The sequence below is a fragment of the Amphiura filiformis genome, chromosome 1 (assembly GCF_039555335.1).
Source record: "Amphiura filiformis chromosome 1, Afil_fr2py, whole genome shotgun sequence".
Classification (NCBI taxonomy): domain Eukaryota; kingdom Metazoa; phylum Echinodermata; class Ophiuroidea; order Amphilepidida; family Amphiuridae; genus Amphiura; species Amphiura filiformis.
Genome location: NC_092628.1, coordinates 46,655,540 through 46,669,495, shown reverse-complemented (window position 1 = coordinate 46,669,495; position 13,956 = coordinate 46,655,540). Strand labels below are relative to the sequence as shown.

The following is a 13,956-nucleotide window of genomic DNA, read 5'->3' as shown; positions in this document are numbered from 1 at the left end:
CAATAATCATCAAATATTTCCAAGTTTAAAAAGTTAAAAACATCAAAATCGTGCTCAACAGGTGGACGAATAACTAAGAAACATCTAACAGCGAAAAGTCAACTTATATGTGCCAGTAAAAACGAAGATTTAAAAGGATTAAAAATCCAAAATCGGACGAAATTTAAAAGCGCTACACTCTTGTCAAAGGTCAAAGGTCTTTACATCATGGTCAGGAAGAGGTGGAGAACATCACTCCAAAATGTCAGGACACGACCAGGCGCTGAGTGTGGTAGTGACCATCAGCTACTTGTAGCTATACCTGATCTCATGTACCAATACCTTGTGTATTGGTACATGATTCGGCGGGTATACTTCAGCAATAGCGAATAAGTGGTCGTTTTTTTACTCTTTTCAAAACGTCACATGTACACCAAATACAGCCCCCGAAATGGTCTACTTTTAGCGTGCCTTAACTCCGAAACAGTTTAGTCAAAGTTAAAAATGCGATCCCCAACCCTTTGCTTACCTTGGACGAATTTGCAGTATTTTCCGCTAGCTCCGTGTTGAAAAATGTCCGGTACTTGCCCGGTACAAACATAGAAATGGCCACATTTGCTTCAGTCCTGGTATGAATATTTCTTCCGTAATCCAATGGTTCCAACGTGGGCATCACGATGATAGTCTCCTACACAACCAGATTGTGTCGGCCTGACGCTCGTCGATCCTAAAAGTGAGGACAGCGTGAGCTCATACCTGCGTAAAAGTCTGTTCGACAAAGGCAATAAGGATGATTGACAGCGCCGTTCATTGGGCGGAGCCATTATATTACGTCATGACAGCAGACAGGTTGCGCTGTTCTCTGACCTTGACTGTTCGTCACGTAGACATACCGTGACCTGGGTACACGTACAAAGCTGAGGGGATGCGACTGCGGCCGCCATTTTGACACGCGGTATCTACTCTTCAGAAAAATTACTTTTGGTGACGTTTTATATCAAACAATTTTCGATAACGGATTTCTACTAGGATTTCAATTTTTTATTAATGAAGGTGCATGTAGTTTTGAGGAATAACACGGGATGTTTCGAGTTTTATTTCAACTGGTGGTGTAGGAAGGTGAGTGAATTCGTGAATGAGGCCGGGATTGAGGTTTCGTTGTTTCAACGATCCGATAGTAGGATACTGTAAACGTAGGCTAAAATGTCTAATGACGCCATGTTTACATGATAACATTAGCTGTTGCGAGGTCAGTGTCGTTGAATTCGTTACCTAAATTCCTTTCAGGATATTGTGATTTCACTTATTTATGATGTGTACGAAAATTCACCATATAAACTCAAAAGTGTGAATGCAAGCTGTTATTGCTGACAATAGAAACATTGTTGCAAAGTCATTAAAAACAGGTATGTATTACAGACGTACTTTGGCCGAAACGAGATACAGGCCAGTTAGGCAGTCTAACTTGTAGCCAAAGTAAAGTAAAACTAAAACTTTTTACGAAAGTGGCAAGAGAGTTTGTTTTTCTTCTTAGCAATGAAATACTCTGTTTCTCTATTTATTTTAATAAAAGCCTTGAGACCAATTATACTGGTGGGAGGTTTGTTTTGAAATTTACACACATAAATAATAATATTTAACTGCCATTTGTGTTGGTCCGTCCGAGTAAAATGCATGACTGACATCCCCCTTTTTTACAACCAAGGGCTGAATTTATACAAATACAAGACAAGCATGACAAGTCAATACTTACCATGCCGTGTTTTCTGGCCGGATATTATTTCTAAACTTTAAGCTTTTTCGCGAATCCATGAACATGCACAGTGCCCATACTGGCTAAACATGTGAAATGTGAATTAACATGTGTTTTGAGCTGTCGCCCGACTCACCAAATTACTGACATCACTTTACGTTGTATTTTGTGATACTTTGAAAAGTAATGTCAGCCTTTTAGAAAAAAAGATGTTTACATGTGATTCTAGTAAGCTTTGACTTCATTTTCCCTAATAAAATAAATTAAAACAAATATGTATAATACTTACTATTAGTTTTTAACTGTAAGTGGAGGAATTACAGTTTTTCAAAGCTTTCATTTGAAATTCAAGAAAGATTATGATATTCTTGAAAAATATTGAATATTTACTTATTTCTCAATTTTCGTAAAATAAAAACGACGGTAAAAAAGTGCGATGACCTAATGAACTTTTCAGCTGGGATCTTTGTTTTGTTCCGTCGTCTTGAACGTTGAAGATTTTATACTGTGAAAAACATGATTTAAAAGGTAATCAACAATTACATATAAAATATGAATGAATGTGAATGTTACAGACGATTGTTGTGACTTTGCCTTGACTTTATTCAGCATGTTTTAGTCCCAGGTTTTAGTATGATTGTATTTGTCAATTTGGATTCGTACGTCATTTTTATTTTACATGCATGCAATTGCATGGATAACTCTAGTCCGAATAATCAGACCCAGAACAAATTATTAATTTCTGACATTATCGTGTACTGGGTCTGAACTGTTTTCATTCGAAATCTTGATGGCAAATATTGGACAATAGAAGCACATGGTGCTACTTCACAGTTTTTTAATCCCCTATTCATGTTACCACGTGAATCACTGATTTAGTCTCTATTGTGGACCATCCTTTTGATACTTGAGTATTTGGACAAGCGGAACAGGTTTGACAGTCTCCTTTGTCTACCTCTCTGTTTGTAAACAAACGAGGAGGTCGAAATCGTCCTCCTCGCCGAATACGAAAGTCAGCGTAATAGTACGGCACTAGGATAACTCATCTGCCAAATTAGTTTAGTGTCAACTTGTAGTACAACAAGTCATACCTAGAATATTTTCAGGGACTGTCTTTTGGAATTTGTAGGAGCGCATTAAATAGCTCATCTGGAGCCTTCAAGGAAGGCTGTTAAGAGCATTTACAATAGAATGCAATTGCAAGGAGAGAAATATCAACTAAGGAGAGCTAAAAATCACCCTCCTATATCAGATTTAAGGAGAGCAGTAGAGAGCAATTGCTCTCGCTCTCCTCAAAAGGCAGTCCCTGGCTTACATACTTTACTTACTACATGTATATGGTAATGTTACAATTATTTTAAAAAGAAGAAAATTTTATCCAAACGGTTACAGCACAGATCACATTAAAGCTTTTTATCGGTATCTGACATTGAAGCCTTCATCACTAAAGCAAATTGCTTCGGCAGTCTAGTATTAGAAGCAAAAACATACACAATATCACAGTGGTCCATAGAACATAGGTGGTTATGGCAATACCACCTTGGGGGTGATGGATCATGCTACCTCATCCATTTTTAAATTAAAGGGAAACATACCTCAAGCCTATACGTCGAACAACTGAATACATGCACAACGTACGGACCAATATATTTTTGTAAACATTTTAGGCCTATAACAAAATGTATATTTTCGTACAATTGTACAACTATCGTTTCTACCCTATGACCTATAAAAGTTACCTGTTATCAAAGTGTCCGCAAAAAACTGGTCATCGCAAGTATCTTTGATGCTGAAAAGTCACGATATTCACGCAGGGACAGGCCGAAAACCTTACCTCGATCGTAAAATCCAGCCCATGCATGTCATAAATAATTCATTATTGTATTGTGTAAATGTCACTGATTGTGTCGACGTATTGTTATTGCACCTGTTACAGCAGAAGTCATGCTGAATTTATACTCGATCGCTGGATCACCATGTGAATTCGCTTATTAAAAAAAAAAAAAAACTCTACGACCAGGTTGTTAAGCATCGAGCACGCTGACTGGCTTAGCAAATATCCAATTATTTTGGTAAACCAATCAGGTTAGACGTACTTTACTGGCGGGTCACATTAATTCATACCGTAAAAGGCCGTCGCCTTCATTGATTGGCTAACGATTGCGATGAATGGTGTTTGCAACCAATCACAAACGGGTTACAAATAAATAAGGCGCCCATCGGAAATTTTGTGTGACGTCATGCCACGAGGTAGCCGGAGGCTTCGCTTTTCTGCTAGCTTTAAAAGCGAGCGAGTGGTATAAAGTCAGTTTCACAGCTGTGATTTATGGAGCATATCATAAAATCTCGGAGCACATACACAGCGGATTTGACAGATAAAAATGACATTTGCAATTCTGAGCAACGGGATTCCATGAAATTGAAGATTATGTAAGTTATTCTACAGGATCGGTAATAATTAACAGCTGGTCTGCAGTATTTGAAGTGCATATTGAAGTTTGTAAGTTTGTGACTTCGACGTTATGTGCAATAGATATTACAGGAAGCTTAAATTGGCACGCTTTCCTGCAATTTGTCTGTCGCTTACGAAAGTTATTGGGAGTTCTGGGCACGTCACACCGAGTGTGACGTGACCTCGCTGGGCATACCTCAAGCCTGACAATTACTGCATGGGGTTATGAAAAAAATATGTGTACGCTTTCTTCCGATGCCAAAATCTTAATTTTGATAAGGTAAACAGGGACTCTTGGAATTTGCAGGAGAGCATTAAATAGCTCTTCTGGAGCCTTCAAGGAGAGCTGTTGTGAGCATTTATAACGAGAATGTAACTAGGAGAGAATGGACAACTAAGGAGAGCTAAAAATCACTCTCCTATATCAGATTTAAGGAGAGCAGCAAAGAGTGATTGCTCTCGCTCTCCTCAAAAGGCAGGACTCCCGGGGTAAAGCAGTATATAAGGCTGTAAATCAGGTCACCCATCTTGTTAAACCAAGAAATGTTATATTACTTACAGGTGCAGGTGGGAAGACTAGCCAGCAATCAGCATGCCATCAAGTAACAGTAGTGTTGACTCCAGCAATACTCCCACACCCCAAACAACTGAATCCAGTAATACACCCACACCCCAACCAAGTGGTTCTACAACACCTACCTCACAGAAGAAGCGAGACTATACATGCAGGTGGGAATCATGCGGACATGAAGCGCAGACGAGCGCTGACCTTGCCGAACATGTCTCTACTGTTCATGCTCAGAAGCAAGTGGATAAACAAGCAGAAAAAGGTGCAGATAAAAGTAAGTAAATGTGTGTACACTGTAGGTTATGAAATGGAATGCCAACTAAAATTCTGCTGTGGTATCTAAATTCAATATCTGAGTCAACATCAGAGCCAAACTTAAATTTCCTGAAAAGGTTTATAACGTATTTATTTGGAAGTGTTTGTAAAGTAGTTATACCATTGACTTGTTGCAAAGTATGAGCTTGATAGATACAAATCATTTAGGCACTTCATGGGTATAATTATGTAGAGTTGGTTACAGTAGTCTGGTGCATGTATGTGTCATAATGCGGAATTCAGTGGGAATCCCAATTGATATAGAAGTGATACAAGAACAATGCACACCTACATCTCCTGTTGAGTGATTGGAGAGGTTAGGGTTACCAATAAGGCTAAAGTAATACTTTTTTGTTGTATAGGAACATAGGATAGGATAGAAAACTTTATTTCACCACAGAGGCCCCATATCAACCAAGTTGTTCTTCCTTGGGGCCATTGAAAAAGCAAGGGAGTGCAGTGGATGGAGATGCATTAGCAAAACATTTAAAATGCTATGCTTCTATTCAAGACGTTGAGCAGCAGACTACATGGCTATATTTTCCTTCTTTGTTTCTTTTCTGCATTTGGTTTTGAAGGTGTAAAGAAATTTGTTTGTTTATGGGATGGCTGCAAGGTGTACAACACACCATCTTCTTCAAGAACTTGGTTGATGAAGCATATATTAGACCACTGTGGAGACAAGCCTTTCAGATGTGTCTTTGGAGGGTGCACCTTGAGTTTTCGCACACAAGGAGGACTTATCAGGTAGGTGTAATGTAGTGGTAAATCGCAGGTGTGGAACCAACCTGGGCAAACAGCTGGACATATTTTTGACTTGGCTAGAGGGAAAAGGCTATTCCAGGAGAAATCCATACATCCCCTAATGGAAGACCTGACCTTAATCTCCTGCACAGGGAGTGTAGATTTCAAATGGAGTCACCCATTAGGTGAGATTAAGGTCATGACTTCCACAGGGGGTGTATGGATTCGACTGGAACAGCCCAAGTGTCATAATCAGGTTTCATTCTCTCATCCCACATAGTCTGCCACTGCCCTGGTTATGCCTACAGGGGCACAGCCCACTGTCGAATGCAGTGGTATAAAACTATACTATATTATACAACAAGCAAGGAAGGCGTATATAATAATAATTAACTTGTTGCATGAAAGTACAAATTTATTTGTATGTTTAATTAATCTGTAGAACTTGACAGTTGGCATTAATTTTAACCAAAGATGCCAAGCAATGAAAATTAAGATTACTCCAACTTCTGAAACATGCAAGGATGCCTAATGTTGTCATATTAAGAGGAGATCGCAATCTTTGGTCAAATTTATAATTCTATTAACTTCTTGTAAGACTCTGTTTACTAAAGAAATATTAAATTTGTTGCACTCCACAGAATGATGTCAAACTCTTAATGATAAGGCCAAAAATAAATAAATTGTTTGGTTGCCCTTCCAAGACAAAAAGTTGGAGGGTCGGTAGGTCGATCCCTTTTTTTTAATGGGCTCTTCCTCCATTTTGAAAAGGCAAGTATTGACAAATGCTTGATCATTTTATGGTAAAAAATTGTACATTTTTGGAGTGAATTTAATGGAAATACTGCCTGTTTTTAATCAAATATGCATTTAATAAATAAAATGAGCGAATAACAATATAAAATGTCCTTAATACTGTCCAAATTTTAGGTTTCCTCTAACAAAGTGATCGGGGAAAAAAAAAACCCAACCCAACCCAACCCAAGATTTCTAATTTTTTGGGTCGGTTGCTGAGGGCAACCAAACATGATTTTTTTTGCCTAACAGGGAATACTCCATAATGTTTCGAAAACAGGAACAGGACGAGTAAAATACGATTTGTTTTGTTTGTTCTTCAGTTTTTGATTATGTTAAAAAATAATTAAATCTGTTTGTAATCTATCTCTTCAGACATGTGCAATCTCACTTGAGTGAACAACCACAACAGAAGACACCAAGAAGCAAAGATGACAGCCCTGGTAAAGTGTTGAAGAAGAAACGATTACGAGTCAAAAGACGTCTATCTGTAGGTGAGAAACCTTACAATTACATCATCAGTGCACTTTTCCAATCTTTTAATGGTGCAGTCAACCTGGTCTTGGTCAAGAATCAGAGAAACATATACCTGGGTGTCATCTCCATAGCAATGGTATTAGAGATTATGCTCGGATGGCTTTGTATAATGTCACCTTAGTGGAAGAGCGTAGATAGACAACGCACTGGGTCCAATGACAAGAGCCCTGGGGTACACCGTAGTCAAATTATAGTGGGGGGAATAGAAATAACAATATGGGTATGGTTTGAAGATTTTATTGGAAGTTAAGATAGTGTTGCATTGACAATTTTATAATATATTTTGAGAACTGTAGATGAGAACCTAAAACTGATTGTTTTAAAAACAAACCTGCATTGCTGTGTCTTGTAAGATTTCCGTATCAGTCTACCATGATTTGGTACCCTCAAGATTTTTTATCATATTGAGATTTTTGCAGGGATCGATTTAGCCACTGGCCCTGGCCAGTAGTTTTCTCTTCGGGCCAGTAGATTTTCCATCAGAGCTGGGATTTTGGCATATTACAATATTAACAACAAATCTGGGCCAGTGGACTTGCCCTTGGACCAGCTGGAAACCTTCCCAGCTGGCCCTTGGGCCAGCTGATTATTGTTCCTTATATCTACCCCTGATTTTTGTTTACAATCTTTTCCATGTTAGATAAGGAGTGCATCTTTATATATTTCTGTTCAACTTTTATCTACATACACATAGACGTTATACTAAAAGCTGATATCTCAATTGCATTTCAGTGAAAACAGATGATTTCTTTGACAGTCGTATCATGGATGCCGTCCATCATCATCTTGTGTCTCTAGATGCCAAGACCAAAGTAGATTCCCAAGGCAAAGGAAGCAGTGTTATATGTCAGAGCAAGGTAAGCTTATATCAATAACGTACACAAGCTTCTTTACGTCAAATTTGTTATTTGTTGCGTGATCAAGCAAAATCAGTCTTAAGTCGGGCATATTAGATTTTCATTTTTCTACTATGATGTATAAAGCATTGCAAAGAAAAGTATTTTGCAGAAAACCTCATTGAAATTGGACAAATTGTTCCAAAGATATATATTAGCAGTTGAAGGGTTTCCAAAACAATAGGAAAGAGAAGAAATTGTTTCCTTTGTTTGACTATATCTCAAAATCAATATTTCTGACTTCCAACTGATTTTGCTTGATCACATCACATTTTACTAACTGACTGTTTCCACCATCATGGTCTTAAGGTCATCATTCTTCAGAGGAGCACAGATGAGGAATCTCTTAAAGCCATAATGTATGATTTCTATCAAATTTTAATTTTATTATTCTTAACCCAAAATGCTGAAATAATATTAGTAATAACAGCCAGGGTTGATTTCTGTCAATCTTAAGATGAAATAACAGGGTAAGTGAAAGAAACCTCACTGGCTGTTTAACATGGAGTTCCACAGGGGGACTTTTAAGTCCCCCTGTGGAACTCCATGTTAAACAGCCAGTGAGGTTAAAATGACATTAAAATACATGAAGGGGGTACTACACCCCTGCCCAATTTTATGCCTATTTTTGCATTTTTCTCAAAAATTACAGCCCATTGGTGACAAGTAAGCTATGTATATTATAGGGGCAAGGACTACAACTACTGCAATGGAAATTTTATTTCAGCACAGACAACAGTTGTGGAGTCAAAAATGAGGGAAAACCAATAGTTGATCAATAAATCAATAACTACTTGCCTTGAGTTGCTGAATTTTCAGTGCAGTAGTTGTAGTCTTTGCCCCTATAATATTTGTCACCAATGTGCTATAATTTTTGAGAAAAATGCAAAAATAGGCACAAAATTAGCCAGGGGTGTAGTACCCCCTTAATGCCACCATTAATGCCACCATTAAAGACATTAATGCCAGTGACATTAAAATGTCTGAATTATGACATGATGTCAAAATTACTCTCTGTTAACCTACAAACACAACAAATTTGTCTGATTCCATTTAGGTGTAAGATAGGACATGTGTAAATGTTACAAATATTATAAGATCATACGTTATGGCTTTAATGGTACATCATCCACTAGTCAGTTGAAAGATATTGGATGAAAACCAATATCAGTTGAAAAATATATGTGTTGAACATGAAATTAATAAACATTAAAATTGAACAAAAAAAGCACAGTGATTTATAGTGCGCTATGCACAGGCACAATGCATAGATGTTGATCCACAAGCCTCAGCACACTTTACAGGTTGTCGCTGACCACTACGGCCCCTCAACATTCCATAAATCACAACAACTCAGGGACTTTGCAGCTTCAAGAGTGCACACCCTAGAATTCCACAAATTGACCTTCACAACCAGGATCAGCTCTCCGAGTGTCGTACGGGTTACAACAAGACAATTAGCAGTTAGTTCCTTGTCCAGGGGAATTTCAAACTAACTCAATTTTTCATGCTTTCAAAAAATTTTCATTTTTCAAAGCATCCGCAAACAATAATTTGCTATTGTTGTATATTTTGTGTTGCTATAGGTTACAGGAAGGAGAGTGGAGAAAAATGGTGAAATCAAACTTCTACTTCACTGGACCCCAGAAGATGTGTAAGTATCAAAAGTGGTCATCACAATTGTTTATAAGAAGTATTAAATTAGGTCTTTAATCATCAGCACCTTATAATTACAGGCTGATCCAAGTAAAATGTACTGTGATAACAACCTGTTGTCACACACTTTTTTGCCTTTCCAAGCGTGACAAGAGGCATCCTACTCTGTGATCTCTGGTGCCCAGCAGGTACCCCTTCAAGTCATTAATATTTAAGTCAAGTGGTTAGGGTTCGGATTTAGGGTGGTAGAGGCTGCTGACTGCCATAGTAATGACTTGCAACTAACCTTAATGTAATAGCATGAAAGCAAGCTGAACGTAACCTTAATAGGCTATTTACCCCTGTGACCTCATTAAACTTAATACTTACTACTCAATTTCCCTCATTCTTCAGGCCCTGCCCTCTAACGGGGGCTAATTTATAGTTTAAGCTTGATGGATAGTCTGATCATGGAGGTATATAAATAAATGGAGAATGATCCAGCCAAGCCTCTTTTGTACTACGTTGGTTATGACCAATTATTGTTGAATAGGCATTTTCAGGTTTATATTGATTATGCTAAGCTGATTACATTTTGAAGTCTGTTTCACTGGCCATTGATTTCAATGGGGTAAAATGAAGTTTATACTTATTGGAAATTGCTCATGTTTCATAAAATTTTGATATCAAAATCTCATTTTCGCCAAAAATTGAGTGCTTAAATTCTGAGACTAGTAGGCCTATACCTAGGTTTAGGTATACTAGTCTCAGTTAAATTGCATCAAGAAATCAGTCTTTTGATAAAAGAAACACCTTATCTGTTGTCATCTTGTGACTCCTACATTTTGGTCATGAAAAATTGAATTATGACTTTTTATCCCAAAAAGTTATGACCCCCGTATATTTGGAACCCCTCCTCCAAAGAAAATGATAGCCCCTAATAATATTAATATAATCATTTAGGCCTAAATACTGATAATTATTTATTATAAAATGAGAAGTTTAATGATGATGATTTAGGCGGCCTATACGATTTCATGACAATACAGAATTAAAAGTTTAAAAAGCAATAACATGACATATCCGTCATGGCACTCAATCAATTTGACCCGAAGCTTCAACCAAAATCACGGTTTTCATAGACTAAACTATGAGAAACTGTTTAAACAAAGTATGTAGGGCCTATTCATTCCGTATATCAATTTCTCTCTAGAAAAGATTGTCTGATCATCACTTTTGCTTGAATTCCGAAGTACTTCCGGTAAATTTTGCTCGCTTGTAACTCAAATGGCCCAAATTGGCCCAACATAATCTTTTCACAATCGAAAGGTAAAAACGATTTGCTTTCATTTGCACTATATTTGAACTCCCTCAGACCCCCTTAAAAGCTAAATATATGAACATGAAAACTAAGTATATTTGTCAAGTTACGGCACAACTAGTGTAGAAAACAGTTTCATAACTTGAGAACAGAACATCCAAATTTCTTCGGGTTTTCGCACAATCATACATTGAAACTATAAGCTATCAAAACTGGTGACTTTGAACATCTGATTTACTAGCTGACGTCATTATACAGTCTCTTTTACAAGGCTTCCGGTACGGGTCAATGTAGGGTCAATTCCTATGAGGAAAGTTTGGGAGTGACAATCAATGAACCATGGTAGAGGCTCATAACCATCGTGGAGATCAATAGCTTGGCTGAAGTGGCTGGTCAATTCAAGTTTGGTGACTCATTGAATAGAGGTAACGGGATAATCTCCACTTAGGAGATTAGAATACTGGCGATCATTCTCCATTTATTTATATACCTCCATGGTCTGATAGTTTCAAACCGGAATGTATATGCATATGTACATAATTGTCAATAATATTTTTAAAGGCCAATATCTCAATTTCCAATTTTATAATACCATAACTTACGAACTCAATATCATCGCTTAGGAATGTCCGATTTCATTGGGGAAAACAGCATTGTGGAGCATAATATCTCTATATTTAAGATATGGAAAACGCTCAAAATTGTTAACCTGCCCAAAAGTGTATATTTTTGATGCTTCCATCTAGGCCAAGTCATTCAGCCCAAAGAGTGATTCCCAAGAATCCCAAGGAAAACAAATAGTCACTAAAATTTGTTTTAATTTGTTTTAATCAAGAGAAATAACCAATGAATATTTCATTTATTCTGCTCTAGACTTCCAGATCGGTGGATCCCTGAGAGTCAACTAGATGAATTTTCAACCTGCACCGTTCCGTTATCCACACTTTCAATGGAAAAAATGGGACAATTACAGCCTGGTCTAACACAAGCCTCAAGACGAAAGAGAACTAGACGGAAATAAAAATAGTCTGTATTTGAATACATGTGCAAATGGGCTATTCCATTTAAAATCCACACTACCCCTGTGGAAGATTTAGCTAAAGTCTTCCACAGAGGGAGTATGAGTTTAGAATAGAATAGACTATTGGGTAACTTCCATTTGAAATGCTCACTCCAGCTAGTTGTGGAAGATATAGGTAAAGCCATAATACAGGGGGGAGTGTGGGTTTTAAAATGATTAACCCTGAATAATTACATTTGAGAAACATACTCCCCCTGTGAAAGATATTTCCAAAATCTTCCACAGGGGTAGTGTGGATTTCAACTGGAATAGCCCAGTCCTGTTGGTATAAAAGTTTCACAAAACGTGGGATGATTAACACAAATACTCACCAAAACATTTTGAGGCTTTCAGTTGAGAATGTCTGAAAAGTAATATTGAAAGTAAGGGAACAACCCAGAGGTTTGATGACGTTCCTGTAAATGAAAGTGCTTTAGTTAAGAGGTTGACCCCTTTCCTGTAACTTAGTTGTGAAATATTGAAAATTCTAACCTCAAAATCATGATTAACATTGAGCGATATTGTATTTTACAATCGTAATGTAACTTTTTGACCCCCTCCGCACCTAACGAAAGGACTTTTCGTTTATAGGACGTCATCAAACTTTTGGTTTGTTCCCTAATTGGTTAATGGTATTTGTGTAATATTAGATGACTTAAGGGAGTACTACACCCCTGGCCAATTTTGTGCCTATTTTTGCATTTTTCTCAAAAATTATAGCACATTGGTGAAAGGCAAGATATGTATATTATAGGGGCAAAGACTACAACTACTGCACTGAAAATTCAGCAACTCGAGGCAAGTAGTTATTGATTTATTGATCAAATATTGGTTTTCCCTCATTTTTGACTGTAACTCCACAACTGTTGTCTGTGCTGAAATAAAATTTCCAGTGCAGTAGTTGTAGTCCATGCCCCTATAATATACATATCTTACTTGTCACCAATGCGCTATAATTTTTTAGAAAAATGCAAAAATAGGCACAAAATTGGGCAGGGGTGTAGTACCCCCTTAAAGTGTTGTACAAGAATACACAGCATTAGCCATGAGTGAAGTCAGTATTTTCACGGAGAATGCAACATGTTCTTGTATCAAGAAAACATGCATTCCAATTATAATATTATTATTATTATTATATAATATAATATGAATCTTTTTCATTGCTTTTAGAGCACTTAAGTTCAAATATAAACATGTTGATGCCGTTTGAAAGCCAGTTGTTTATTTTAATAATTTTCACATCATGCCTGCTGGTGGAACGCAACATAATGAATAATGTGATGCAACAAATTAGTGCTGTGTTGGCCTCTCTGTGCTGGTTGCATCTGGTCAAGCAATGCTCCTACACACAGCAACGCAAAAGGTTTGCAGTATTAGAAAATCTTTCAAAAATTACCACAAAATACTGTGTTTTCTGCAGTATTAAAAGTGGGTGCTACAGATAAAAGCCACATATAAGGCAAAAAAAAAAAAAAAAAGGTTTGTCTCACGAACATTTGCCAAAAAAGCTAAGTGCTATGCTTTTTTTTTTTTTTTTTTTTTTTGGTTTAGAAGCTATGCTAATGCGTTTTTTTTTTTTTTTTTTTTTAGCCTGAGACAAATGAAAATCACAAGACAGGTATTGGAAAACTACAAGTGGTCTTACAATGAAAGAGAAGCAACAAATTTACAATGTTAATATTCTGTAACTGTATTTTATTTGCCTTCCTAGAGCTGATCACTATTAAAAATCAGTGCAAAATACAAAGTTACGATACAAATGTTGGACCCCTATTAGATCCGTCTGGCTCATACCAGCTTTCATCAGAGCCGGTCGACATTGTAGGTAAAACGGCTCAATTGCCGGAAAATACGGGTTACAGCTCAGCCCGACACCAACTCATTTTTAGGGCATTCAGAGT

At 37.2% G+C, this 13,956-nt stretch overlaps 1 protein-coding gene across 1 annotated transcript; it reads left to right on the top strand.

The window, feature by feature from the left end:
• The first annotated feature begins 2,182 nt into the window (after positions 1 to 2,182).
• Positions 2,183 to 12,166, top strand: LOC140166381 (zinc finger protein AEBP2-like). Its single transcript, XM_072189835.1, has 7 exons — positions 2,183 to 2,260; positions 4,746 to 5,026; positions 5,646 to 5,814; positions 6,982 to 7,100; positions 7,876 to 8,000; positions 9,626 to 9,693; positions 11,869 to 12,166. Exons 2-7 carry the CDS (start codon positions 4,777 to 4,779, stop codon positions 12,014 to 12,016), a joined length of 879 nt encoding a protein of 292 aa, XP_072045936.1. The 5' UTR covers positions 2,183 to 2,260; positions 4,746 to 4,776; the 3' UTR covers positions 12,017 to 12,166.
• The last annotated feature ends 1,790 nt before the right edge of the window (positions 12,167 to 13,956 follow it).

Coding starts and splice junctions, on each gene's coding strand:
- LOC140166381 (XM_072189835.1), top strand. CDS start 4,777: ATGCCATCAAGTAACAGTAGTGTTGACTCCAGCAATACTCCCACACCC. Junction 7,101..7,875: donor CAAAAGACGTCTATCTGTAG/GTGAGAAACCTT, acceptor ATTGCATTTCAG/TGAAAACAGATGATTTCTTT. Junction 9,694..11,868: donor CACTGGACCCCAGAAGATGT/GTAAGTATCAAA, acceptor ATTCTGCTCTAG/ACTTCCAGATCGGTGGATCC.